Below are 27,030 nucleotides of genomic sequence, written 5' to 3' on the forward strand. Positions count from 1 at the left end.
GGCCACATGTATTGCTATCGTAAAAGTTTGAGAGCGATTTTATGGCATTTCTAGCGTGATTTCGGGGGCGGCAATGTCGCCTCGTATAAAATGCCTATCGCATTGCAAGTTTTAAAGTTTTAAATTTCGATAAAAGCAAACTGTCGAGGCGCCCAATTTCGCCGATTTTCGATTGCCATCCAAACTAAAAGAGATTGCAACCACAAAATACGATATTATGGAAGATTTGAAAATTCTCTGTCTGATGGATATTTAAAATAATTTAATTTCATGAGTCGAATTGCAAACGATACTCGTGTGTATATTCCGATGCGGTATGTATAAGTGCACAATAACAAATCTTATCACTTATCGTTCTAAACCGGTGTGCTTGCGTATGAATAAGACTTCTAGAACGATGCATACGCGACCAGATGAGTTCAACAAAGACAACAATTTCAGCAAAGAAAAATAAGAAAAACCTGTACTTACCTCTATTTCTCGACTTCCACGCAATTCCTTGAAATAAGAACATGACGGCGGTGGATTATCACAAAATACAGAGAACCTCTACCCGAATTAACAAATAACAAACTCACAACGAAAACGTTGTAGCAGAAAACGCGTCCGACTCCACAAACGCCTGGTGCAGAACTAAGCGCGCGCATCGTGAAAGTCGAGCACGCTCAACATATACATTCAAGCATTTAAATGAAGCGTGTACTTCCACCAACACTTAAGAATCGTTTATCTCAGAAATTAATAAAGATACACACAAACGAATAACGACACTATATGCAGCACACAATTCAACATATGATAAAGCTTTAAAGTTTGTACTTTTGAATAAGTAAAATTGATTTCTAAAATGACAGCGCCATCTATTATCTTAAATAATTATTACAGCAGCGCCACCAGTAGCAGTTGCAAGCAGGTTGTTGCTGGCTGTCAAAGGGATTGAAGTAAACGTCAAAACAAATTGACGTGGATGTCTCGCCCGCGATGATGGTATCATAATCCTCATAATCGAAGGAAAATACCGAAAATGGATGACTGATAACGTGAAAGGGTCGCCCCGCACGCATTGTATACAACAACGACCGCCCGCCGCATAAGTTTACGTACACGACGCCAAAGACGCCGCATCGCCAATCCATCAACTGGCATAATTCGGTAAGCATGAGCTGGGGCACCAACCCGGAGACAATTTCACAATTGTCGGTCGATGCTCATTAATATTAATTTAAGCGGCATTTAATTGGACCAATTATTGAACTCATTACTTGTGTTTTAGGCTTGCATTTGTACAAATATTAGAATATAATCATGGATGAGGATTTATTATCACCAGGGAGTAGCAAAAAAAGTGTAGTGTCACAGGCATGGACTCGAATTTCACAGGTAATTTACCTTATTCACATTATTTAAATGCCTCACATTAATATAAAAGTTAGAAAATATTAGTATGCTTAATATAAGAAAAACTGAGTTGAAAATTAACAAAATATCAATGCAAAACAATTAGATATATCAAAGTCAGCTGGATAGTTGGACGCCGTATCCAAAAGGTCGTTGGGGTGGCGCTCTAGCGCTGCTCGTGCTTTTCTCCTTCCGCATCATCAGCAAGCAGGTACGCCGCCGGCACGGCCCCCTTAGTATAATTTGCTTTCTCTGTTTGTAGTGGTACCAGGGCGTGGTGGACAGTACAGTGCCATTTAAGGCAGGCAGATGGATCTTTGCCGTGCTCTTCGTGGCCGGATTCCTGGCTCGAGTCCTGATCGCGCAGGTATCCTCCCTAATTATTTACATATCTCATCTATCACCTCATATTCTTACTCATTCAGATCTTGTCGAAACGAAAAGTTGAGTGTTTTTTGTCCACCACCGCCTCTGGGTGCCTGTTAAATCTAAGCAAATTATACTTGGGGTCGGCTCATTCTATACCTAAATGTTAGACAGACTTAGAAAGTAACACAATTTCGTTGCAGGGATGGTACATAGTCACCTACGCCCTCGGCATTTACCATTTAAATCTATTTATTGCATTTTTAACGCCAAAAATCGATCCAGCGATGGACTTTGATGGTAAGCCCCATAAAAATTTAACTAGGAGAATGATATACACGAAATTAATTTCTCACCAGCTGAAGAAAATGGTCCAGAGCTGCCTACGAGAGCAAACGAAGAGTTCCGGCCGTTCATCCGCCGCCTGCCCGAATTCAAGTTCTGGTATTCCGTCACGAAAAGCACGCTGTTTGCGCTGTTCTGCACGCTGTTCGACTGCTTCAATGTGCCGGTGTTTTGGCCAATTCTCGTCATGTACTTCTTCACACTGCTGTGCATCACGATGAAGCGCCAGATCCGACACATGATCAAGTATCGTTATCTGCCGTTCACGCACGGCAAACCCAAGTACCAGGGGCACGAAGACACGGGGAAGGTGGTCGGCGGCGCCAATTGACCCCGCGGATGTTTATAAAATATAAGTTTTCAATCTAGCATAACAGACGGGCGTAAACGTACACGCGTGCACGTGTACAATGAACGATTCACGCTAGCGATTACTTTCACTTAAAACATTGATGAATAAATTTCAACATTAGATACGTGTTTCTACAGATGCATACGCAGTCGGATTGCGGGCATAGTCATGGAGCAAATGGGGAACTTTAACTTGTAACTAGCAAACATAAAATGTATTATTTCGACATAAGTTGTTTATACCGCGAGTTGTTTTCTTGGTGTTTTTCGTTATTCCTACCTTTGTTGGAAGAGTGTGTATTAGTATCATTTGTATTTGTACACTTAATTTTCAATTTACGTGTAAATAAACTTCAAACACTTACACAATTTATATAAAGTGATTTGTATTATGGATAATATTATTAAATTTTTAAAATATGCAGAAAAAATGACAGTAACGCGAAATATCCACTGTGCAATGCATAAAAAACCAAATTGCAATGTTTATGTTGTTTTCATTTCCTACAATTTTGATATTTTGATAAAGAACTCAGGAAAAAATAAATTGCTCGTCATTTTGACATGACTTTCATAAATATGCGATGACGAAGCAAAAATTTGAACGGGTAAACGATATAAGTGAGTATAAAATCAAAAAATTGCGATAAAAAGTTCCATTATTGCTATTTTACGCGTTTTGTTTTTAAAACTGAAAAGAGGTAAGTGAATTGAATATTTTACCATCGAATATGCTGTAAAATTTTGATCCTTTTTCATTTAAAAGGAATTTTCTTAAGATTCATGTAGTAATTTTCAACGTTTTAATCTGCTTAAGTTCCAAAAAGTGCAAAAAACTTGCGATTTGCACTCGTATGTACAAAAATAATATTTTAACAGTTGTTCTCAAAATGAACGAACATGTTAAGATAAATAAATATCATAATCAATTGTTTTATGATTAAAATATATATAAAAATATGGCACTCTTACGCGAATTGTCCTCGTTCTAATAGTTTGACGATCCGTTTCAATTCCGCAATCCGCAACCGATTTGTTTCCAGACGTTTCTCCAAATCTTCGCATATTGGCCGCGTTATTTTCGACACGATGTGCACATGATTCAAAGTTTTCAATGCTTCATTGTGCATACTAATTAGAAAATCATCGCACTCGTCATCCGGTGCATCTTTATGATTATCTTTCTCTTCCTGCACTAGGTTTTTAGGCAATGTAGACAAAGCTTCCAAGTTATGTGTGGCTAGCTTTGAATCAGCAATTTCCAGCTTGATTTCCAACCGACGATCGCTATCACTCAACGACTGGAAGGCTATTACTTGCACCTGATTGTCTACAGAACCAGCATTCTTTGGAAATACTGAGAAAATCAGCCCAACAAAAAAACGTTCCATCATTTGGTACAAAGCCTGAGTTTTAATATCTGAAAATATAAAAATGTTTTATAAAAATTATTTAGTAAATTATGACTTGTTTAAATAACTCACCAACATGACTTGGCCAAACTGTAATATGTGGATGAGAGTGATACCAGCCAATTACTCTGAGTTCTTTCTTGAGTCGATTAGAAAGTTTCTCAGCTAAGTTAAAAGATTGCAGAAGTTGTTCAGATGATATTTCAACTCTATCTGGTTGTTTATCAATACGCCGCAGAATAGTACAGGCTGATATATGTGAGGTAGAAGTAGTTTCATCCACCTAACAGAAAAAACAATCAATTTATAACAAAATCAAACTTAGTAACCTTAAAAATCAAAGCTTACGTTTCCGATTAGAAGACCCATGACTTCCTCCTTTTCGGTGGACAGCGCGTGTTGCAGACATACCGCATATACATCAGCGTTTAAAATTACTTTGTTTAAGTATTTAGGTTCCATTTTGTCCGGTTTTTAAGACATTAAGAAAAAGTTCACGAAGTTTACCAGGAGTTAAACTATTCTTTAGTAAACATCAATGTTAGGCAACCAAGTTAGCACCAATGCAACGCATAAAATACATCTGCGCAATAAATTATTAACTCATAGTTTTCCTCAGCAGAAATACTACAGAAAATCAATTATTGTAGCATTTAAGTTATAAATAATTTCTAAATAAAGTTATTTTTATAGTTACAAAACATATGCAACCTAATTAACATGTTATATTTAATATGTACTGGAAAAGTAACAAATTACAATTTAAAATGTTCAAAAAAATTACTATAAAATTTCTGTGACAGTTATTATTGTTAAAAATTAATTGAAATCAAAAAAAACAAGAATGTTAAGTTGAAGTCTGCAATGCGACGGCGTGAAACCATCGTTGGCGGCAGCGGCGGGGGCGGCGTCCGGTGTTGGCGGCGCCTCGACCGTCCACGCGCTCCTTAGTGGTGCGCCCGCTCCGTGCTGGCGAGACGGTATGCGTCAACGTAATGACACCCTAATTGCAAGCGCTTGCAAAACTCGTGTGCGTAGAATCGCATTCATTTCGGTTGTCTTAAATTAACTCCAACAACAATCATGATAAACCTTCGTAATATTTGCTATAACATCTAATAATATACTAAATATTAAATAAACTAAACACAGTGTGCAGTGGTCAAACAATCAATCAAACTGAAGGAAATTCCCAGAGATTTGCAGCAATTGTTTACAATATAGTAAGTATAAAAAAAACATAATAAATCAGGTAATAAAAAGAACGTGTTGTAAACATTAGTAAAGGAAATCGAATAATGGTAGGAAATCGAAAACAATGAAAACCGGATATTTCAGGATTGAAGCTATCTGTTGGTGGTAAATATAGAGTAGCATCGCGTACGAGCGCGCGGAGAGAATCCGGAGGGATGAAACCACCGCCGGCCGCCGCCGCTCTGGTGTGCGCCCCCCCCGCCGACGAAAATCGATACATTTTTCGGTCGGATACGTGAAACGGGCCAGCAAAAGCGCAAGCCAAGCGAGGGAACGCGCGCGCGACGAATTCACTTGCACATAACCCGGTTGTATAACCTGTTCTTAGATTTATTAAAAGCTGCAAACACACATAATTCACATCACTTACATCACAAACGACTTAAAAAACTAAATTACAAAGTACTACATATCGATTATAATGAAAATACCGCACACAACTAGTAATTTCTGCTTGCAATTTGTGAATTTATTAGTTTCATCAATATTTATGCCCAATTAATCAGTTTTTCCTGCTTAATTAGTTGTAGTTGTAGTTTGGTAGGAGTAAATTGCGATGGTGAAGGCGCCGGGTCAGCACGCGTGGTAGTGACATTGACATTTCGCACGCGATGCTCAAACAGTTTATAAAATCGCAGTTTTTCGCAATTTACGTTCATGCTGCAAGGTTGCATACGCTGTTAGATTGAATTTTCAAGGCGAGTGAAATGTAAAAATACAATATGCCGAGTTTATAATGAAACTGCTGATGAAGGAAAGCGGTAACCTCGATTAATTTCACGTTTTATCACGTTTTTACCGCGTAGCAATCCGGCTGCGGGACGGCGGCTATCAATTAATGATTAGACCCGGTAAACATTATCAATCGCCTCGATCTTTGACCTTATCCGGTATCAAAGCTTTTTTGCGATGGAAAGGTTATAAGGGTTTAGTTTTTGTACACGAAATTAACTTTTAATTTAAAACGCTTTTTAAGTAGCTTAAATTGAAGGTTATGTCACTTTTATGTTAAATCTAACCTATAAAAATGTTTTTGAACAAAATTATCAAAACTATTCGGCGTAAAAGTTGATTTCATGCTTGGTTTTGATTTAATTATTAATTAATTACATCAATATGCAGTAAAAAACTCAAATGTGTACTTTGCGCATTGGAAAATTTGATAAAAGTCACGCCATGTAACATTTCCGATGTTGCTACAAAATATACACTTAACGACCTCGCCTGAAAATAACAACAATAACAATCTCGAATGTTGATTTGACCTTTTGCGACATTTATCATAACGCATGACCGCAAACCGCAAGCGGCACGGGAATGTTATATGGAAAGTATAACGTGGAGTGATGTGCGCGTGAAGGCCCTGGATGTCGGCTTAATTCCTTGCCCCTGGCACGGTTCCAACTGGAATCGGAGCCGGGAAGCATAGCAGGAAAAATCGAGGAGAAATTGGGCACGCGGGAGAACATGACACACAAACAACGAAGAAGATGGCCGATGCGACAGAATGAGGCTAGGTTATTCGATTTGGATTACTAGGAAATTTCTCCACATTCACATCGTACTTTCTTTTGCTCGCAATTTTGTCCCGCTTTGGAGTTTTTAGTAAAAATTAATTTTTACTTTCTTCTCAAAATTATTCGCATTTATATTTTGAAAAAACGCAAAATGCTAATAATGCAATTAAGCGCCATCTAGGATTCAATTATTTAGGTATAAATATGATTGAACCTCTATACAAACTTTCATCCCTTATTTAACACTCTTTAAATGATAATTTTTAATATTTTAATAGTTATTCTGCTATTTGGAGTAAAGACAAATCCAAAAAATCATAAATCATCAACATCTGTCCAGCCGTTAATGAGTTATCAACGTTTTAACTAACCCTACTTTCTTTATATGCATATAGATGGATATACAGAGTGTTTTACAAATGATACTCTCCAATACACACGTCCTAGTACTAAATTCATCGCTGTGAAAGTTTGTTGTCAAACTTGTAGGGCTCTAGGCAAATTGCTTTAATCAAACTTGTTTGGTTGCTTCTATTCTTCCTTGATAGAGTCTTTGGCTGTTGTGGTCGGCCACGCGCTGAACTGCAGAATAGTTTCCGCACAGCAGTTAACAACGTAGGCACTTATCCGGATGGAAAACACTTCAAGCCGTCTCGAGTTACTCCAGTTGCTGCTTACGAAAACTACACCAACTAAAACTACATCGTTGAACAGTGTAGCCTCACGGAAAAACAATATATCAAACAAATAGGGATCATATAATAGAAGCTAATAATTATAAAGATGGGTTTGGTGTATAATTAAGCCACACATAAATTTGTGAGGATAATTTGCATCGCAATCATGATCTAATTGCATAGAATTATTATGGTTTATAATAGAGCCAGGAATTCATAAATTGCAGTCGGGAAATAATTAATGTATGATCCTTTGTCGTTGCAGTAGTAAAAGAAGGACATTCTGCGACTTTGATAAGAAAAATTTGCATTTAATAAGGTTATAGCAGTATTTTGTTGTTTATAACCTTAAAATTTAGCTATTCAAACTTATTGTTAGATTTCTTTTGTGTAGAAACTTATTTTAGGTTAAAAAAAACTTAGATAACATCCTCAGACACTACAATAAAGAATATTTGGTACGATATAGATGGTAATATGCTTGATATATGAAACTAACCTCAAAATTCACTTACTTTCCAACATATCTGCGCAGTATATTAAAATATCTGCGTCACTCTCTGCTTTTCTCTCTGCGTCACATTATACACCCATTCACAATGTGCTGTTAATTGATAATTAAAATTTCATCAATTTTAAAGTGTTTGCTGCGCAGTTCAAAGCGCTGACCTTCACGTCATGCGGGCTTTTATCCCCGTCACGTTGTTTACGCAAAGTAAAGCATAACACGTGACTTATTCCACATCAATGCCTTTTAATAACACGCTTTGTTGTCCCACATCAATCTCTAACGACTTCCAACGCTTTTCAAACGCGCTCGATATTCATAGCAACGCAAGGAAGCATCCGCAGATGAGTGACGTGCCTGTCTTCAACTCATGACGCCATGACGAAGATAAGCAAGCATGCTGCTGCGTCATATTGTCAGTAAGATGGAGTTATAATGCCGCTGGAATTTACGTGTCCTTGAGGCATCACAAGGAGAATATATGAGACAAACAAAGACGACAGTCAGACATTGTTAAGAGATACTAAACTAAAACTTGCCTGAAAAAAAAAACGAAGAAAATGTTAGACACGGCAAAAATCAACAAAAACTACATACGCACACAAAGTTTGTTTTGAAGATAGTTCTGTAGTACAAGCACGCTGGGGGTGTGCACAGGGGTAAGAGGAGAAGTTGGCGGCGCCAGCGGCTCTGCCAAAACGCGGTGCGGCGTGATCGGCGGCGACGTCGCGGCGCCTGCATCCGTCACGAATAGCGGGGACGGTATTGGCATTCTCGAACATAAAATAAACCCAACGTCCAGCCAACCACAGCCACCCTATGAATAAAACAACGCGGTGAATCTTAAGTTATGCTTATCATATTAATTTAAAATGTAAAATACGTTCCTGCGGTTTTTAAAATTTTCTTAATTTATGACAGCCTAGCAATGGCCGCCGGGGGACTTACAGATCATTGTTAGGTAGCGCACGTACGCGATAAATGAAGCTTACGATGCGTTTACAGAGAGCACAAGATTTTCGGCGTTCGTTTGGACGCGCGCCAATAAATTGTAGCAAAAGTCGTAAAAACTACGCCGAAATAAATTACATCAACCAAACAAATCTTTTCTGTTGGGCTTTTCCAGCCTGCCATGCTCTGTAATTGCGATGAGGAGGCAATAAACGCACCGCATGCATCACAAAAGGACATACGTCACTCATGACTACTGTAAGTTAACCTTTTTCAAAAAATGGTGAATGCGCCGGGTTATAATATAAATTTAAATACGAAATAAAATTCCAGTTGGGAAAGTACTGTGATGGCGGCCATACGTGCAGCCCGCCGAAGGACTGCTGCAAGCAGGGTTGCTGCTACCCAGCGGATTCAGTATTCCGCGCCGGTGGCTACACCGTGGGCACCGCCAACGCCGGCGGTGGCGGTAGCAGCATCCACCTGCCCGCCAACAACATGGTGTCGCTGGTCATCGGCCACTGGTACTTCTGGGCGGCGACCACCGCCACCCTGTTGGGAATCCTCTGCGCGTGTTCATTGTGGCGCCGGCAGAGCACCGCCTCCTTCACGGGCGCATCATTATGCTGCGGAGATGTGGGCGGAAGTGGGCGTGTCGGCGATGAGCATCATTCGGAACCAGATTCGAATGGGTCATGCTACGCGCCGCCGCAGTACAGTCGATGCGGTAGTTTTCATCAGGCGCCGCCCCCGTATTCGGAGGTCACCTCCAAACCGGATCTCTACCCGCTGGTCATCAGCTACAATGGTGACGCTGTCGTGAAGTCCAACGGTACCTCAACCGGGTATCTGATGGTGCAGTATTTTAGAAATTTTATTGTTAGACCCGTAGGTGAGTGATGAGTGATTACATCCAAACTAAAACAGAAAAAATAAATTAATTTATGTTTTTTCTTTTTTGAAGGAACGTTATCTGCAACTAGCACAATCGACTCGTTAAGCTCTAGTTTCATATGCAACGCCGCCAATGAGGTACGTGTGTCCTTGAAACACTTCCAACATTCGTGCAAAAACTACGCTTGGTGGTCTGCCAAAGAACAATAAAAATAAAATCAATCTACAGAGTGTCACACAACATATACAACAAATTTTTTCATTACCCTTGAAGATTTTAAACATTTCAACACTCTGTAGCGCAGAAATCGATACAAAACTTACTTGTTAACCCATAATTTCGCAAAAGTTCAATGTTGGAGTAAATAGGTAATAAATTCATGCATTTTCCGCAGGCGAACAACATCATACCGCCGCCCTACTCGTGCACAGGCAGCCTGGAAGAAGTCTCGGTAGTCGTCGGCGGTCCGCCGCCCCAGCAACAGCAACCCCAGTCCAATACGCATCAAGCGCGTAATTCAACATCTTCTCCGGCGCCAGCACCCACCCCACCACCGCCCCCAATCGGCGCCATCCTTGGTGTAAGTCCCTCCGCTTCACTGCAGCAGTTTTTAAACTCGCCGCGGCAAGAAGTCGTCGATCTCACCGATTTCGTAAATCGGGCGTCATCCACCGACGATCCACCTGCGTCCAATCTTAGTACCAACAAAGAGGAACCTCCTGAGAGTGTTGAACCCGCAGTAAAACTGAAGAAACGCGAGGTACGTCTGCGGGATAAATTCAAACCCAGGCATCAAGCTTCAGTTGAGTCTGAAAGCGATCCGGAGCACAACTTTTCCGATTTGTTGAATTTATCGGTGTGTGCACCCTCGAGCCTCGTTGCATCTAGTGTGGTGATAAACGCACAGAGCAATCCACAAATGGATATGATTTACAACAGCGTTACAAATAGCATGACCAGTTCAGATATAAGCAGTCTGGCTAATCTGGGCACACCGGATTCTCCGCCACGTGCGACCAGTCCCACGCTGGAAATGCGTGAGTTACTGGATAAAATTCAACAATTGCCCGCGCAGCATAAAAGCCCGGTGAGTGCGGAGGCGCCTGCACCAAAGTTAAAACACTACTTTAATCGCTCCAAGGCGAAAACGTTGTACATGCCGTTAACGTCCAGCTCGGCGGTAGGCGGTGCCGGAAAAGAGGAAAAACGCCGTAGTTGGTTCCCGCGTTCCGCGCCGACCACGCCTTGCGGATGTTTCACGCCCAATTTCCCAACTGCACACCACGAAGGCAACGGGGGCGTTACCTCAAAACGCAGCGGAAGTCAAAAGGGCAGTCGTAGTAAACTCTACGATGGTAGTCCATTATTACGTGAGCATGATGAAAGCGATGAAGAGAATGATCGTTCGTGATTTTTCATAACAATTATTAACAATTCGTACAATAACAGAGCGCACGCGGCTAAAACTACAATATGATGATGAAGAACTAAGAGCGAACCTGATGTTGTTTAAAAAAGTGTACTTATTATACCGCTACAAATACCGCGTAAAACTAAACTTAATCGTAAAAACGTTGACAAGCCGACAGAGATGTACACGACAAGAATGTAAAACACTCGCGACCTATTTTTGAATACTTCTACAAAATCAATTACACTGTTACACTTTCAAAACACTTGGTATAGGAACAAAAAAAAAAGAGAACCCAGAAAATATTGTGCTAGGTTTAAAAAGCAGGAACCCCGTGCTTTCGATGTCAAAATGATTGATTTGGCGTTTTTAAACCTAGCATCCTCGTACGATACGTATTATACACGATACAACAAAAAAAAAAATAACAAGCGCTTTGCTAGAGTTTAAATGTAAATGGTCAAATGTACGATTAAACAATCCGTCGCGTCTAGTTTAAGCCAACTTACGCCATTAATTCTTAAGTGATTCTCTAAGGATAGATCCCGCGCCGGCCCTATATATATATTCTTACATAACTAATATATTGAATATATATATATATATTATATTATATATTGAATGCTAAAGAGATTGTTTATATAGTTCGCAAAGATATACCAAGTAAACCGCAAATTCCAAACAAATCCAACGCATTGAAATATTATTTAAAAATCGGAGTGCCAACTCCTAACCGGAGAGTTTTATGTGAAAGTTGATGTACAAGAAATCAGGGATGACAAGATAAGACAATTGTTTCAAATTGATTGCATTGTGACTTTGCGATTCGGATCAATCGATCCCAATTTCCACTTAATTGACTTTAGCGCTGTAATTGTAATTTTTTCATACGGATTCAAAATAAATTGTTCGGATTATGTGAATTATCTCGGAAGCTTTACATCGCATTCACTGGTTTCATCATCACGCACACAAATATAGATTTATATACATTAAGAAAATAAATAGATTTTGAACGTGTCGCACGTGGGCAGTTTGCATCACGTCTGATTGTTGAACTTGTTCGAACGCAGCCGCTCCAATCCGGTGCGTTCCTCTTCTTCGTCACTGGTATAAGAACTCATGCCCAGGACAGCTCCACGTGTACATGTCGCCTGCATCAGTTCCTGATCCGGTCCATTTCTTGTCTCATAGAGTAAAATATTCAAAGTTTCTTCGTAGATTCGTGACTCTGGACATTCAACTTTATTGTGTTTTTTGTCTGTTGCATAGACAATTGACGAGCAACACACTTCAGATACTTTCTTACCGTGTCCGTAGAATGTCCAACAGCAGATCTCACTGGTACTGATCACATCCTTGATAAAAAGCACGCGATTTTTGAACCAGAGCGATAATTTGTCGAACAATTCAATGTTTTTCAGTAGATTATCATCAGATGTAGTTGTATAGGAATATTTATTGTTGTGTCTGTTTATTAGGAGTTTTATAGCTGGTTTTGTTGTGGAACTGATGAGGCGTTCTTCTTCTGCTTGCGATGTGATCAGTGGGACTTGACAGAGTGGTTCAACTTCAGCATGTTTTCTTGCCAGGGCTTGTGCACAGGATTCAGCTAAATCTGTGATGCAATAATATTTTGCTTCTGCTTGTAGCTCAGCTAAATCTTTTGTGCTTTCGGGAAGTGGCACTGATCCATCTCTGAGAAAATTTAAGACAGTTGTGAAGTGTTTACCACATCTATCAATTAAAATCCAGCCTGAAATAATATAATTTTAATGTTTTAGTTTGTTATTCTTGTTCTAAATATAATTTTATTGAATATTACCTTCACAATCAGAGCGTACTTCCATTCGACCACTGAACATTGCCCTCAACATTGTGTCATGCTTTGTAAGTGTTCCAATTGTGGTGTAATGCAACGCACCACCTACGTTCAGCTTCACATACTGCGAGGGGTTGTCCTTGATTACCGTCTTGCCGGACATGTTGAGAATTGCACTGAAATATTTGCTTTTCAGAATAAATTCGATGGTAATTTCAATGACAACTTACGAGTTCATAGAAGAAAAGCGACGAGGAAGCTGTGACCGCAAAGTTTTTAATTATTTCTAAGCATTTTATCAATAAACACACATTAAATGTTAGCTATTGTTAGTTGATAACAGTGGACTGATAACGTGTTATCGAGACGGTTTTACGCTAACTGTGAATTAGTCATTCACGAAACAGGCGATGGAATCAGACCAATGTCATAAAAGTCATAGCTGTCATTTACCAGACATGAAAAGTTAGTTACTTTGGTGAAATATTGGCAGCACTGAAAGATATTCAACAGGATTGGATCAAAAGTTAATTTTGTTTTCTTGTTACTATGGAAACAGTTAATAACAACAAAATGTCTGCAAAGTCATTTTAGACTTATTTGCAACACAATTACAACTAATAGCGTGAAAAAATGGTTGAAATGTTAAATAAACTCGGCATTTACTTCGATGAAGTCGACAAAGTGCGCATCCTCGATCCAGAAGTCGCCTCACAAACAAACGTCCTTAAAGATGAGTGCAAAATCTACATTGATAGTAATATAACACATTTTCAATCACTAATACATAGAATAAATATTAATTAATTCTATTTTTGCAGAATTAGATGAATTTCAAAAGATCATCGACAGTTTCATCACGTTGGTGGATAAATTGGGTAAAGAAGTAGACAAACAGAAACTAAAAGCAATCAGCGCAAGAAATACTCTGCAAACAATGGAAAAACATCGCGAAGTCGATCAACAACAGCTGCAGGCGTTGGTTTCGGAGAAAAGCATGGAATTAGAACGTCTGAAAAACCAGCTCAACTCTTTACAGAAGACTGAAATGGAACAGAATGAAATTTTAAATTCACTTATTAGTTATTAATGTAAGAGGAGTGATTTATTGCACTTTTGTTTGCTAAACAAGTTTTACACACTAATTCCACTTATTGTGTGTTTATAGAAGTTTTTGTGACGTCAGAGAAACGTGAAACATTAACTAACCTCAAAATAGTTACAAACATTCAAGAAAATAGATGTAAATTGTTATTATATTTTGTGGCAATGCGATTAATAATTGTTATGAGCGGATTATTACTTTCCTGCGGTTATAAAGCAGTTAATTTACAAGCGGAATTCAATTAAATTGGAAAACTGATCGTTTTTATATAAATATTGCGTCTTAACCTCTAAACTGTTGAGAAGGTTAAGTTATTAGTAATTTTCATCAAAATAAGATTAAAATAATCTTGTGTGTCATGCAAACAAACATTATTTAGTAATTTTCCGGGTTTTAAACGAGTTTGCATCAAATTTTAAGTTAAAATCAACTTTTTATTAAAAATAACCTAAGTTAATCAAATTAAATTAAAAATGTAATTGTTTTAGCGCTATTAGATTATCGAGCAAAATATGTTTGCTCACGTTCATGACTAGATCGTTTTTGTGCATATTAATGCAAAGAAAAACAAGTTATAAAAACGAGTCATGGAATTTTTTCCACTCTGCGCTCTTTTGCGGTTTTATTACCGATGCACTTAACATCACTGCAACACGGTGTAGTCTCTAGATCCTTCTCAGAAACACAATATTCGTTCACAAATAGCCCACGGGCCGCACTCTGCGCATCGCCGAAATCCAAGCTCGCAAAAAATTCGCACTGATTCATTCGCGTGCACAGGTCGAGAAAGAAAGTTCTACACATATTTGTAAAATTCATATCAATATCAACGAAAAGTGCGACTTGTATAAGTCACCCATTGCAAAGCAATGTTCTCCTGCTTCAAATCACTTTTCGGTAAGTTATTCCAACCTCACCGCCGAAGTTTTCCATTATTCTTCGCATTAAAGCAATAAAAAATGCATAAATCAAATCGCGTCGTGTGTTTACCGCTGGCCCGTGGCCCATTGAGGTGTACACCGCATTGTGACGACGATCAACTCTGACATAATTCAATTGAAAGGCTTTTGATTGGCACACAAGACTCGCTGCCTCTCTGCGTTTTGTTTGCCAATCTCATAAATAATCATCAATATAATATAGCGACATGTAAAACACCACGCCACTTCTTTGCGAAACGCACACACGTGTGCAACCTGATTAAAACACGATTAAAGTTAATCGAGCAATTAGCACCCCGATCGACTTGTGTGCTTTGGTATAAATCGACGACGGCGAATGCCAAGTGGGAGCGAAAATACTCGGCGCGGCGTGTGCCAATAGAATTTCGTGTGTGTTGGCCCCCTTTTTCTGTGGACAGCGTCGCGACGCAAATTACCAACGTGATTTTAGTGCTACAATTACGCCGAAACGATTTGCACACTTTTTTCAGCACTAAATGTGATCAACGCGTGTTTTACGTTCGGTTTTTATTTATTTTTTGCGTGAATCTGAATGTTTTGAGTTTTGTGCGTGTGAAAAATAAAATTTATCCGATGCGTGGATATTTACGAGCGAAAACAAATCGTAAACTGCGTGAAAGTTCACTGCACTTGTAAATACAGTGGATTTTTATTGTTATTATAATAAAAATCATTATTTAAAGCGTAGTTTTGTAGATGACAATGAAATCCGCGTACGATTGTCGGACACATTATTAAAATTTAAATTAAAATAGTTAATTGTGTTTATAATTAGAAGTGAGTTGTGTGTCCAGAGAGATTTATTACAATTACCAACTAAATTTATATTAAGAAATATTTTGTAAGTATTTTTTTTATTTTTATGTTTTATTTTTGTTTTTGTAATGTGAAACAAATTGAAAGTGTTTATTGACGCGCGAAATTTCGTTTATATAATTTGTTTGGCTGGTGGTTGATGCGTCAATCAATTTCACAGCACAGCGCAGCGCGTTAATGAAAAAAAAGCTAAATTAAGAGCTGCCAATGTGACCTCATTACACCGCACTCAAAATATAATATAATACATTTAACATGTCTTAAGTTGGCTTTTGTGTTGTGCTTTTTAAAAAGATAAGAATTTCCGCTTGGTGAAGCAGAAATTTGTATGTAAATACAAAAAAATATTGTGGCTGAAAGCTTTTTGAGATTAATGTGGTTATAAAGTGATGTTTTATTATGAATATAGAAATGGATTGGATTTTATTCGGTGGAATATTAGTGGTGGATGAGTTTAGGTTGGATGTATGCTCATAGGTATATTTGCAATAGTGGCTTTCGCTTACGAAAATATAGATCTGTTTCCAATTATAGCTGGTCAGAATAAGTTTGTGTGGAATTTGCGAGTTTCACGGTTAATTTTATTTGCGAGCGTCAGCGTGAGTGCTTTGGTAAATCGTACTTCGTTAATCATTGCTCAATATTGCGCGTGACAATTATTTTCGGTGAGTTTCGAGATGTTTTGGATGTAAAGTAGATTTTGTTTTTCATTTTATAGTTTTCGCCTTTTTACTAAATGATGAGATTATAAAACAGATAAAAAAATAAGAGTATTATGGCAGTTTTAATATAAATATGTAGTATAAACAAGGAAATAAATATTTATCGACTTTCACTTATAAAGCACCAGTTTTTTTCACGGTTTTTAGACAAAAAAAAGTGGTACTTTATATACGAACGGCCATAGCAGTGAAAAAAGGACTTTACTCACGGGCATTATCAACGGGGCGGAGCTTGCGCCTGCGCATTTGTCTTCGATGTAGCACAAGACGCGACGCGACATTTATAACCTTACATTTTCCAGTAGTATGCGAGCGAATTTCGAGAATTTATAATACTAAAGTTTAAATTCAAAAACCTCAACTTATATTTTCTAATTATTTATGTAAATTGCCAATGGCATATTTAACTTTTATTGTTACCTTTACCGACGTAATAAAATTCTGTGATAAAATTATAAACTTGCGTCAAACCATAGATAAACCGATATTACCGAATAAATTAGACATTAATAATATGAACAAATCGGTTTTACTATGTTTAGTCAACTAGACTAGACACTGCTTACGAAATAAATGTATTTCAGCAAGTTTCATGTTTTAGCCCTACGCCATCTACGTATAAAAAGAAAAACTATAACAAACCTAACTTAATAGCCCAAAAATACGTATTTTTAGGTTAATTCCATAATACAAACCATAAAACGCATATAAAACTATTTCTTGCAAAGAAAGTTTTAAAGTATGACAAACTAGACTTTGATTGAGTGAGAATAAATTGTTAATCAATAATAAAAAGCATACTATGCCTTTCCTTAGAGAAATTATAGTTAAAAATAAACTAATTGCATCGCATTGCTTTCTGTATAATAGGTATAATCTAATGACATAAAAGCGCACGTTGTTTGTGATTTGGGTCAAACTGAAAATATCGCAGTAATAATTATTTCTGTGAGCGACTGTGATGCGTAGCGAACTTTCCTGCGCCTACGGCGTTCCCAACGAGAGACGTAGTGACCTACCTCAATGCGAAAAGCTTTACGCATGTTTGCCACCTATAACAACCCCCTGCACACTCGCCCTCATTGCGGTAAAGTACTCTGGAGTAATTAAAACCGATAAAAATCAAAAAGCATCTCTGAATGTAGATACGAGTATCTACATCAGTGGATTACTGCAATTGCAATTGCAATTAGTAAAGTGCATACATTTTTAATGCGATTCTTAGAAAATTACCAAAGAAGATGTTATCAAATGAAATGAAATGAAATGAATTGAAAAAATGTGTCCTTGTAGCTGTAAATTGCCCAAATTAATAATAATCAACGAGACAAGCAAACAAATTAATCCGCATCTCGAAAAATATGATTCGCACTTTTTTAACGCCGCTGGTTAATGAATTGTTTAATTAAGCAGCGGCGGCGCTGTCAATTTTCATAAAATAAATTCGTATTGCCGATTTGTGTGCGCGTATTGCACATCGCAAATAGTTTGGCGCGGTCAAAGCAAAGCATGTGCAGTGAGCACAGCGAGGAGGCAAGAGGCGGCAGAGGCGCATTTTGGCCGCCGTCGGCGCGCGAAAATCGATACCGGCGCGTCTGGAGCACGACACCACCGCTGCTGGTGCGCCATCGGGCTCCTCCAGTCGCCGTTTTCAACTGCTCCCGTTCGGTGGTCACCTTCCGCGCATCCAGCTATCTCTCAGCCACGCTTCCTGCTGTTACCAAGCGCTGACGCACATACACACACACACAGAATACAAACAGACCCACGGAAAAATATCGTCGAAAAAAAGGCGACAACACTTTACATAATTGGATCAACAATTGTAAAACAATTCCATAAATTACCATCGACACGAGAGCGCGTTATTAAATAGTCGTGGCGCAGCGCTCGTTAGAAATTCATTGGGATCTTTGCACCTTCGGCGTGGAAACACTCGGTATCGATTTGCGGAAAGCCGCCGGCTGCCGTTTAGCCAATTAATTATCTCTTCCTAATACCCACGAGCTACCCTCGCAGTCGTCGCCGTCGCTCGGCAGTCGAGTATAAAACAACTCCTACAACGGGGACCCATACGCCAGACGTCCGCCACTTTTACCATCATCACGTGCTATGGAAAATCCATCACGATTTTCTGGTAATGGTAAATACCACAAAGCACAAAACCGGAAACTTAAAAAACAAAAAATTAATTTTTTTATAAATAAAATTTAAAAAAAATTTTTAAATTATTTTTTTATTTTCAGAGTACCTGTTTGCCAAAATGCCCGAAGACAATAACACCGTCAAGATCGAGTTCACCGAACGCTCCGACAAGAAGGAGATGACGGGCGTACGCAAGTGGTTGTCGGAGAACCTCTTGCTGCTCGGCACGCTCTGCGGTGTTGCTGTCGGTGCCATCATCGGTAAGTCTGCAAAAAAAAAAACACAAAATCCCGATAAAAGTGAAAATTAATGCGTAGAAAGCAAACTGAGTCAAGTGTCACTTCTCCCTGCGCGGGTCTCAAGCAGTTAATTAGCAATTCATTGCGGATCTGCTCCACTTGCTCGCGCTTTAGATGCAAATCCCGTAAATTGAAATTTTAATAAAATAGACTTATAGGATTTGGCGTCATGTGTCACGTTAGGAAGGAAAACTTAAAAGTTTTCAGTTTATTTCAGCCGTCCTTGAACTTGACCTTTCATCAACTCGCAATATTGTATTGACATAGTCATCAAACAATATCAATAAGAATCGTCATTAGGAAATGGAAAAAACTACGAAAAAAAAAGACAATGTAGTAATGAGTTTTGTCATGAAACTCATGAATAACTCACCCGGGATGTTATTACTCAACCCTTTCGAGCGATAACAATAAATTATCAATATTGCCGTATTGGAAAAATGTTTGCTGAATGTTTCCAATGGATTGTATAAACGATGAATAACGACCCCACACGCAAATAAATGCTATTAATAGTACGACACTTAAATGCCATTCAAAAAGGGTGAAATGCGTCCATGTTGGCGTGGATTTGCCAAAAATTAACATTAGTTCGTAAGGGTCAAGGGCACTGCTGACGTCAGTACCAGTAGGCGCTCGGAAAAATGTATCATCAACCTGTCAAACAGAAAATTCAACAAAAGAAGCAAAATTAGATTTTGACATAACCTAACAAACATTATATCGTCATTATAATATACTTACAATGTTTTTTTTTTGTTTTTTCTTTAAAAAGGATTTGGTTTAAGACCGTGTAAACTTTCGGATGACTCAATCACACTGATATCATACCCCGGTGAACTGTTCATGCGCCTCTTGAAGCTGATCATCCTGCCGTTGATCATCTCCAGCCTGGTGGCAGGTAGCGCAAGCCTCAACGCCAAACTCAACGGCCGTATTGCAGTACGCACGCTTGTCTACTTCCTCTGCACATCCGTGGCGAACGCAATTCTTGGCGTAACACTGGTCACCATCATCCATCCGGGTCATCCTGGTCTCAAGGAAGCATTGGGCGATGGCAATGAAAATCGTGGAGCGACCAGCATGCTCGACAGTCTGCTGGATCTTGGAAGGTAGGTTAACTTTGAACTTTCGTTTCAGGCAACCCACATCACACGCAGTAAGTAATGAAAAACTTGTAACGTAACTAAAAAAAACTTGTGTATCGTTGAAAGATTCAGAAAGGTGAAGGAAACGCTAAACTCGCTAACCGTGTGGCACGCGGCCAGGAATAAATATTCCTGGCGATGTGACGATGGATTTAAATACTTGTATATGTGACTGAATGTGTGAGTGTGTGTGGTTATGTGTGTCGTCAACGCGGAAGTCTTTTTCAATTCGCTCTGAATCGCGCTTTGAAGCATGCTGAAGATGTGTAATTAGGTCAGACCGCTTGTCGCTCTTTCTACATACATTGTTGTTTTCTATTTATTTTTAGAAACATCGTTGCTGATAATATATTTCAAGCGACTTTCCAGCAGGTAGGCATCAACGTACAACATACCATCAGTACATTTATTGAACAAAGAGCAAATTAAACCAAATCAGCAGAATGCAAATGCAAACAAACTTATTTCGAAACATTTATAACCACAAAAAAACTGCGAATGTATGTTGTGTAACCCTGAACAAGAAAATAAAGATTTTGTTTCTTGCAGGCACACACCGCCTACGTGAATACATCAAATGTGGTCTACAATGTCGAAAATGGTACGCATGAAGTTACAGAAACACTTGTACGTCAAATCAACTACAGGTAATATTCTTTTGTTAGTCAAACTTAACCCAAAGTGTAATTTTATTGCTTTATTGTAGATCGGGCACTAATACTTTAGGAATCGTGTTCTTTTGCCTTATCTTCGGCACGATTCTCGGTACTCTGGGCGAAAAATCCAAAGTGGTGATTGAGTTCTTCACGGTGACCTTCGAGGTGGTGATGAAATTTGTAACGGGCGTCATGTGGCTCACCCCGTTCGGGATAAGCAGCGTAATTGCGGGGAAAATCCTCGCTGTGAATGACCTCGCGCTGGTAATCTCCAATCTGGCGTGTTTTATTGCCACCGTCGTGCTGGGCGTCCTCATCTATCAGCTAATCTTCATGCAGCTGATCTATTTAGTATTTGTCCGCAAGAATCCGTTCAAATTTTACGTCGGATTGGTGCAGAGCACGTGTACGGCTTTCGCAACGGCCAGCACGGCCGCCGCGCTGCCGATCACATTCAGACTGATGACGGAGAATCTGAAAATCGATACGCGGATTACCAGATTCGTCCTGCCTATCGGATGCAATATTAATATGGATGGTACGGCGCTATTTGTGGCGATTGCGTCCTGTTTCATCGCGCAGATGAATGGAATCACGCTGGGATTCGGCGAACTCGTCACCGTTTGGTGAGTAGGCAACAAGAATGATGAATTCGGATTTATTGCAAGCGAACAGAAGGGTGCCAAAAAATCTAGACAATAATTTGTTAAATGTCGGCTTGGCACTGGCGGCACACGCGCGCGTCCTTTCGACAGGAAGGTGACGCAGGCGGGGCACGTGCGCACAGCTGCTAACAATTAAAATTTTAACGCATTTTTTGCAGTTTTACGTCAACGGCGGCGAGTTTTTCGTCAGCCAGCGTGCCAAGTGCAGCGTTGGTACTTCTTCTCATGGTGCTATCGTCCATTGACACACCTACACAGGATGTGTCTTTATTATTTGCTGTAGACTGGATTGTGTAAGTAAAAAACAAAATTTTTCAACATAACCTCACTTATTAACTATTTATGCGTATAAAATTATTGCAGGGATCGTTTTCGAACCACAAACAATATGCTTGGAGACTGTTACGCCGCGGCTGTGGTAGAAGTGCTGTCGAAGAAGGAGCTGATGGCGGCCGACGCCATTATGCAGGAATCCTCCGAGTACGACGAGCGCAACTCGCTGCCGAACAGCATCAGCAAGGAGCTGGCGCCCGGCGACATTGTGATACGCGACGAGAAGCGCAACGGAACCAGTAAACTCTAGACTTTTTACACCCCACACCCACACACACACACCGAAATGTTTTAATCATTTATTAACATGCGGGTATTTCGTTGGTCTAAAGCCAAACTGAAACACCCTATGCGCAGCTAGGCGTAGATAGCGTGTGTCCTTAGAATGTCGATTGGGTCGCGAATAATAAAAGACACATAATTAACTTTAACGATAAATTATAACCCACAATAAAAATGAAGCCTACATTGTACCAAAACAAAAAAAAAATAACAAAATGTATTCATGTGTACACGTTTACATACATAAATTAATCAATGTGTAATTTGCTCAGTGTAAAACACGCATAGTCAACACGAGGGTGGACTGGCAAAACAATTTGTGAGAGTGTGATATTTGTAACAATGTAAAACGCACGTTGGGAACAAAATTTTTCAAATTTGCGTGTCAATCGCGGGCACATTTTAAGGGTGGAGGCAGCCGAAAGAACTGAATCGTGATCGTATATCAATCTAGTGTAGGCGTAGTATTACCTATACCTTGAAAACAATATCATTGTTACGATAGATGCTCATATTTTATTATAAATGTACTTTTTATCAACATTGGTATCAATTGGAAGCTGATTTGGTTTCGAGATGATGATGGCGTGATGCGATTGATATTGTACACACCCGTATATATTCCAAGGTGAACAATAAACATTGATAACATACTTACCACGAGAATTCAATCAAGCACTTGTGATTTTTAAGTATTTTCAGATAAATTTCGAGCGTTTTTGCGAACTTATTGCAAAATGGCGTTGCCAACTAAATCTAGGGACTTTTTGGGATTAAACTAAGTCAAAACTGACAAATTCCGAGAATACATCATTAAATATATTATGAGGTACTAAGAATTTCGTGGGATTTAAATATTTAAAGCCTTATATGGTGTTAGTATCAAGTTTTACTTCGTATTTTGTGAGTTTCGGTGTAATTTCGAATGGTTGGGGATTTCTAGTGAAAGGGGCTGGTTCAAAACCGAAACCACCCGAAGAATGCCGACTTCCGCGGGAGCGCACAGATTGCAACACATAACCTCGCCGAAGTGTGTTCTTGCCAGTGCATGGCAGCGCTTCAACCAGCAGCGGTCGGCTAACAATTTTGCTCTTCGCGTCAAACGCGCAACGTAAACTCAGCGAATTCCAGCGGTGCGGGCAGTGGCAGTGCACCGGACGACCGCAGGCGTGTGTGGCCGAAATATGCGTCGGGCGTCAACGGACAACCGTGCACCATCAATCGCGCTCGCAGCATAGACATTGCCATCGTAGGCGATTCGCATCGCATCGATGCGTCTGGCGGTCGCTAGACGATAGACACACGCGATTACTCTCGACGGCGCGAGGCGTTCTTTATTTGTTTTTGTGCACGCGCGCAGGATGGCCGGGGTGTTTGACATCGAGCTGCACGACGTCGTGCCCGCCGACGTCGACGACTCCGACGACGACGTGATCGACGGCTACGAGGGCTACGACCAGAATCCGAACGTGAACGAGATTCTCGAGTGAGTGACCTGCAGGTTTGCACAACATTGCAAAAATCAAATATATAAAAAAATGCACAACATTTGATAAGATAACTAAGCAGCATATTAAGTAAGCTTAGCGAAGCAAGGTCATGACGTGTTTTTTCTTGTTGAATTTCTTAGGTCCGATGAGAACCTTGAAACCACAGAGCTCACAGAGCAGATTGTGAATCCTGGCCAGGAGAAAACCAGCCCCATGGACTTTGAATTGCGCAAAGTGCTTGGAAAAGGCGGTTATGGTAAAGTTTTCCAAGTTAGGAAGGTCACTGGCAAGGACAAGGGGACTATCTTTGCCATGAAGGTGCTTAGGAAGGCGTCGATTGTCCGAAATCAGAAGGACACTGCACACACTAAGGCTGAACGAAATATTTTAGAAGAAGTTAAGGTATTGCACCATTCACACAAATATTATGAATGAATTAAACTTATACAATAATATTTACAGCATCCATTTATAGTGGATTTAATTTATGCTTTCCAAACTGGTGGCAAATTGTATTTGATACTTGAGTATCTCAGTGGGGGTGAGCTGTTTATGCATTTGGAAAGAGAAGGCATCTTTTTAGAAGATACGGCATGGTACGTTTTAAAATCTTTTTAAAAACATCAAGAAATTTATGTTATTTTGTTGTTTAGCTTTTACTTATCAGAAATCATCCTCGCCCTGGAGCATTTACACCTGCAGGGCATCATCTACAGAGACTTGAAGCCTGAGAATATCCTGCTCGACGCGCAGGGCCACGTGAAACTCACCGATTTCGGTCTGTGCAAGGAGCACATTCAGGAAGGCATCGTCACGCACACGTTTTGCGGCACCATTGAGTACATGGCGCCCGAGATACTCACGCGCAGCGGCCATGGCAAAGAGGTAGACTGGTGGTCGCTGGGTGCACTCACTTATGACATGCTCACTGGTGCAGTAAGTATTAAAAACATTTTACGTTAATTTCTTTGAATGTTGTTGTATTTATTTCTGATTTTTAGCCACCATTCACCGCCGAAAATCGTAAGAAGACTATCGAGAAGATCCTAAAAGGTAAATTAATCCTACCGCCATATTTAACTTCGGACGCACGCGACCTGGTGCGCAAACTGCTCAAACGACAAGTCGGCGCGCGTCTGGGTGCGCAACCACACGACTCTCTGGAAGTGAAGCAACATCAGTTCTTCAAGCATATCAATTGGGATGACGTGCTCAAACGTAAACTTGAACCGCCATTTAAGCCTTGTTTGGTAAGTTTCAAAACAATTCCTTTAATAACCTAAAAATAATTTATTTATTTTTTGAATAAAATTTCAGACGAGTGAAGATGATGTCTCGCAGTTTGACACGAAATTCACCCGCCAAACACCCGTAGATTCACCGGATGAGTCGACGCTTAGCGAAAGCGCCAACATGATATTTCAGGGCTTCACCTACATAGCTCCGTCGGTGTTGGAGGACATGTACAAGTCGCAGATTGTCAAATCGCGCTCGCCGCGCAAGAACCACCCGACGCCGCTGCGCCACCATTTTGGTTTGGGGATGGGCGGCGTGATGGGCTCCAGCTTGCAGTATCGCACACATCCGCAGCACCAGCAGGCGCCCACACACCACTACCACCATCCGTCCTACCAGCAGCAGCAGCAGCAACAGCAGCCGGGCGTGGCGCCCTTCCTACCCAATCACCACCTGCATCCGCACGCGCAGGCGCCGCAGCAGGCTGACGAGATGATGGAAGTAAGCTCAGGTCTACCTCACACTTAAAGTTAGTTCAATTTCATTTTGCTACCACAGACACGACTAAACGAAACTAAAAACAAACAAAAAATCGGACTACGTGTAAATCGTAACAACAGTACGTTTAGCGGAGAAAAATTTAAATTTCTATATGAATATTATATTATATAAATGAGAAAAGTAACAAAACAAAAAGTAATAATACTAAAGCGCGCATCGCATATAGATATTTATATATTCGACTCTTTTTTCGTCATTCTTTTCTTCTTGGTTAATGATTAGAGGTTAGGTTTGTAGGTGTTTTTTTTTCTTTCTTGTATCACTAACACGGGATTTTCAATAATTTGTGTCACGACGCTGAAACGAAAACAAATCATATGATGGGTTATGACTATAGTAGAGCTGCAGGACGGAATACCAATATATAAAATATAGTAGTTAATATTTTTGTTACCAAATAACGCATACCATATTTGCATGCCGAAGTCGCCATAATTCTACTGTTATCTAATTGTTTAATGATTAACGATTTTGTTTTAATGTTATATACGAAACTATAGCTGAATTTTAGTACACACACAGACACCGCATGGCTATAAATCCGCAACGGACGCTAACAAAACAAAAAAAAGAAATGAATTTTTCGTGCCTGAATCAATCTCGGGCGCACTTTGACTAGCCTAATTTGATTTTGAAGAGATGAATGGATTTCTACTCAAGGTGCTAATTACGAATCCAACCCTCCAACTCTGTCTATAGGGTGTAGACGAAAACGCCGCCTCGCAAAAACGTTTTTGATTCGGTTTCAATATGCTAGGAGTTTTTTTGGTATGAGTTACCAGTAGCTTAAAATGAAAGTGAAACTACAGTGCAAAAGCAATATTTAATCGAAATGTACAACAACCAATAATTAATTGATCAGTTGGTGTGTGTGAATGCGTGTGGTGTGGCAGGGAGTGATGAGATTTATGATGATGGTTTCTATTTTTTATTTTCTAATTACTAATGTAGATAGTTTTGAGATTTATGTTATAGATAGTTCAATTTTATGTTTATTCGATTGCAAACGATTGCATTCACTGGCAGGCTTGCAGTGCTGTTTATCATAGTTAATAGAACAAATAGATAATTTTTTTTCTCTTCTCGATCGTGTTCTGATCCGCAGGGATGATGACACGGAGAATACGGAGATCACAGAGTTGCTCTGGCTGGTTTTTTCTTTTTGTTTTCTTTTTTTATGATTTCCATTCGTGTTTTGGACTTTTGATAAAGATTTGATGTTTTTTATTTTGTTGACACTAATTCGAGTGCAATTCGTTTCGTTTTCAAAGACATCTAATCGCTTTTCAACGAAGAATCAGAACACATTATAACTACTAACGCGTAAATGAGTACGTTCTTTTGTAAAATATAAAAAGAAATTGTAAGTAACAAGGCAACAAAACGACATTTATATGACCGATATTTTGTAATTATTTAAAAAATAATAAAAAATGAACTTATGATACTATCGTACACGTGTGAGTGTGTTATTATTGCTTCGGCCTTGCTGCGCCGAACGGGTTTGATATGCACGGCGAATATATATTTGCATACATATGCTAATGTTCATGCAGCAGGACTGCAACACGTCGGAAGGACCTTGGAATATGTGATAATAACTAATACGTTTGTTATGTCATTATCGATGGCGTAATATTCAAATTTCTGCAGGATTTGCTTCATATGTTTTGTTAGTGTATTCCTGCTGTTTCAGTGCTGCC

The 27,030-nt window shown here is 39.5% G+C and overlaps 7 protein-coding genes and 1 long non-coding RNA gene across 12 annotated transcripts; 5 read left to right on the forward strand and 3 right to left on the reverse strand.

Annotated features, from left to right (window-relative positions):
- The first annotated feature begins 919 nt into the window (after positions 1-919).
- LOC135798974 (protein RER1-like) lies at positions 920-2,937 on the forward strand. 2 transcript variants are annotated; one of them, XM_065311978.1, is made up of 5 exons: positions 920-1,152; positions 1,274-1,380; positions 1,505-1,609; positions 1,968-2,064; positions 2,124-2,937. In XM_065311978.1, the coding sequence occupies exons 2-5, from the start codon at positions 1,306-1,308 to the stop codon at positions 2,438-2,440; spliced, it is 594 nt and encodes a 197-aa protein (XP_065168050.1). In that variant the 5' UTR covers positions 920-1,152; positions 1,274-1,305; the 3' UTR covers positions 2,441-2,937. The 2 variants fall into 2 exon arrangements, with proteins under 2 accessions (XP_065168050.1, XP_065168048.1); XM_065311976.1 differs by lacking the exon at positions 1,505-1,609 and adding an exon at positions 1,661-1,765.
- Positions 2,938-3,249: 312 nt separating this feature from the next.
- Positions 3,250-4,419, reverse strand: LOC135798303 (lys-63-specific deubiquitinase BRCC36-like). Its single transcript, XM_065311105.1, has 3 exons — positions 4,221-4,419; positions 3,945-4,155; positions 3,250-3,880 (listed from the first exon to the last, which is right to left on the reverse strand). The coding sequence occupies exons 1-3, from the start codon at positions 4,332-4,334 to the stop codon at positions 3,429-3,431; spliced, it is 777 nt and encodes a 258-aa protein (XP_065167177.1). The 5' UTR covers positions 4,335-4,419; the 3' UTR covers positions 3,250-3,428.
- A 594-nt stretch (positions 4,420-5,013) lies between these two features.
- Positions 5,014-12,009, forward strand: LOC135798760 (uncharacterized). The gene is made up of 5 exons (XM_065311705.1): positions 5,014-5,095; positions 8,955-9,037; positions 9,113-9,671; positions 9,744-9,811; positions 10,069-12,009. The coding sequence occupies exons 2-5, from the start codon at positions 9,029-9,031 to the stop codon at positions 11,083-11,085; spliced, it is 1,653 nt and encodes a 550-aa protein (XP_065167777.1). The 5' UTR covers positions 5,014-5,095; positions 8,955-9,028; the 3' UTR covers positions 11,086-12,009.
- Positions 7,077-8,966, reverse strand: LOC135798762 (uncharacterized). Its single transcript, XR_010549778.1, has 3 exons — positions 8,430-8,966; positions 7,836-8,367; positions 7,077-7,335 (listed from the first exon to the last, which is right to left on the reverse strand). It is a non-coding gene; the product is annotated as an uncharacterized lncRNA (long non-coding RNA).
- LOC135798761 (BTB/POZ domain-containing adapter for CUL3-mediated RhoA degradation protein 3-like) lies at positions 12,000-13,319 on the reverse strand. Its single transcript, XM_065311707.1, has 3 exons — positions 13,138-13,319; positions 12,911-13,083; positions 12,000-12,841 (listed from the first exon to the last, which is right to left on the reverse strand). The coding sequence occupies exons 1-3, from the start codon at positions 13,143-13,145 to the stop codon at positions 12,126-12,128; spliced, it is 897 nt and encodes a 298-aa protein (XP_065167779.1). The 5' UTR covers positions 13,146-13,319; the 3' UTR covers positions 12,000-12,125.
- A 128-nt stretch (positions 13,320-13,447) lies between these two features.
- LOC135798554 (intraflagellar transport protein 20 homolog) lies at positions 13,448-14,381 on the forward strand. The gene is made up of 2 exons (XM_065311422.1): positions 13,448-13,664; positions 13,729-14,381. The coding sequence occupies exons 1-2, from the start codon at positions 13,541-13,543 to the stop codon at positions 13,995-13,997; spliced, it is 393 nt and encodes a 130-aa protein (XP_065167494.1). The 5' UTR covers positions 13,448-13,540; the 3' UTR covers positions 13,998-14,381.
- Positions 14,382-14,733: 352 nt separating this feature from the next.
- Positions 14,734-22,693, forward strand: LOC135798553 (excitatory amino acid transporter-like). Of its 4 annotated transcripts, none has more exons than XM_065311419.1 (8): positions 14,734-14,909; positions 18,759-18,917; positions 19,732-20,068; positions 20,434-20,476; positions 20,654-20,751; positions 20,811-21,386; positions 21,584-21,718; positions 21,789-22,693. In XM_065311419.1, exons 1-8 carry the CDS (start codon positions 14,882-14,884, stop codon positions 22,006-22,008), a joined length of 1,596 nt encoding a protein of 531 aa, XP_065167491.1. In that variant the 5' UTR covers positions 14,734-14,881; the 3' UTR covers positions 22,009-22,693. The 4 variants fall into 4 exon arrangements, with proteins under 4 accessions (XP_065167491.1, XP_065167493.1, XP_065167490.1 ...); XM_065311421.1 differs by lacking the exon at positions 14,734-14,909 and adding an exon at positions 15,046-15,815; XM_065311418.1 differs by lacking the exon at positions 14,734-14,909 and adding an exon at positions 17,977-18,655.
- Positions 22,694-23,040: 347 nt separating this feature from the next.
- LOC135798392 (ribosomal protein S6 kinase beta-2-like) lies at positions 23,041-26,782 on the forward strand. The gene is made up of 6 exons (XM_065311233.1): positions 23,041-23,526; positions 23,671-23,932; positions 23,993-24,126; positions 24,184-24,466; positions 24,532-24,780; positions 24,848-26,782. The coding sequence occupies exons 1-6, from the start codon at positions 23,402-23,404 to the stop codon at positions 25,292-25,294; spliced, it is 1,500 nt and encodes a 499-aa protein (XP_065167305.1). The 5' UTR covers positions 23,041-23,401; the 3' UTR covers positions 25,295-26,782.
- The last annotated feature ends 248 nt before the right edge of the window (positions 26,783-27,030 follow it).

Source organism: Atheta coriaria, unplaced genomic scaffold, assembly GCF_025399875.1.
Source record: "Atheta coriaria isolate IRGN ID8LTWV9N9 unplaced genomic scaffold, Caltech_Dcor_3.1 hic_scaffold_9_pilon, whole genome shotgun sequence".
Lineage (NCBI taxonomy): Eukaryota > Metazoa > Arthropoda > Insecta > Coleoptera > Staphylinidae > Dalotia > Dalotia coriaria.

What these genes read in the sequence shown, in the direction of transcription:
- LOC135798760 (XM_065311705.1), top strand. An exon ending in TTTTATTGTTAGACCCGTAG is followed by an intron (nt 9,672 to 9,743) that starts GTGAGTGATGAG and finishes TCTTTTTTGAAG; the next exon opens with GAACGTTATCTGCAACTAGC. An exon ending in TATGCAACGCCGCCAATGAG is followed by an intron (nt 9,812 to 10,068) that starts GTACGTGTGTCC and finishes CATTTTCCGCAG; the next exon opens with GCGAACAACATCATACCGCC.
- LOC135798553 (XM_065311418.1), top strand. Translation starts at nt 18,625, where the DNA reads ATGGAAAATCCATCACGATTTTCTGGTAATG. An exon ending in AGTCTGCTGGATCTTGGAAG is followed by an intron (nt 20,069 to 20,433) that starts GTAGGTTAACTT and finishes ATTTATTTTTAG; the next exon opens with AAACATCGTTGCTGATAATA. An exon ending in GTACGTCAAATCAACTACAG is followed by an intron (nt 20,752 to 20,810) that starts GTAATATTCTTT and finishes GCTTTATTGTAG; the next exon opens with ATCGGGCACTAATACTTTAG.
- LOC135798303 (XM_065311105.1), bottom strand. Translation starts at nt 4,334, where the DNA reads ATGGAACCTAAATACTTAAACAAAGTAATTTTAAACGCTGATGTATAT. An exon ending in TGGGTCTTCTAATCGGAAAC is followed by an intron (nt 4,156 to 4,220) that starts GTAAGCTTTGAT and finishes TTTTTCTGTTAG; the next exon opens with GTGGATGAAACTACTTCTAC. An exon ending in AGTTTGGCCAAGTCATGTTG is followed by an intron (nt 3,881 to 3,944) that starts GTGAGTTATTTA and finishes TTATATTTTCAG; the next exon opens with ATATTAAAACTCAGGCTTTG.
- LOC135798974 (XM_065311978.1), top strand. Translation starts at nt 1,306, where the DNA reads ATGGATGAGGATTTATTATCACCAGGGAGTAGCAAAAAAAGTGTAGTG. An exon ending in TCCGCATCATCAGCAAGCAG is followed by an intron (nt 1,610 to 1,967) that starts GTACGCCGCCGG and finishes ATTTCGTTGCAG; the next exon opens with GGATGGTACATAGTCACCTA. An exon ending in TCCAGCGATGGACTTTGATG is followed by an intron (nt 2,065 to 2,123) that starts GTAAGCCCCATA and finishes ATTTCTCACCAG; the next exon opens with CTGAAGAAAATGGTCCAGAG.
- LOC135798392 (XM_065311233.1), top strand. Translation starts at nt 23,402, where the DNA reads ATGGCCGGGGTGTTTGACATCGAGCTGCACGACGTCGTGCCCGCCGAC. An exon ending in ATATTTTAGAAGAAGTTAAG is followed by an intron (nt 23,933 to 23,992) that starts GTATTGCACCAT and finishes TAATATTTACAG; the next exon opens with CATCCATTTATAGTGGATTT. An exon ending in ATGACATGCTCACTGGTGCA is followed by an intron (nt 24,467 to 24,531) that starts GTAAGTATTAAA and finishes TCTGATTTTTAG; the next exon opens with CCACCATTCACCGCCGAAAA.
- LOC135798554 (XM_065311422.1), top strand. Translation starts at nt 13,541, where the DNA reads ATGGTTGAAATGTTAAATAAACTCGGCATTTACTTCGATGAAGTCGAC. An exon ending in GTGCAAAATCTACATTGATA is followed by an intron (nt 13,665 to 13,728) that starts GTAATATAACAC and finishes CTATTTTTGCAG; the next exon opens with AATTAGATGAATTTCAAAAG.
- LOC135798761 (XM_065311707.1), bottom strand. An exon ending in AGTACGCTCTGATTGTGAAG is followed by an intron (nt 12,842 to 12,910) that starts GTAATATTCAAT and finishes ATATTATTTCAG; the next exon opens with GCTGGATTTTAATTGATAGA.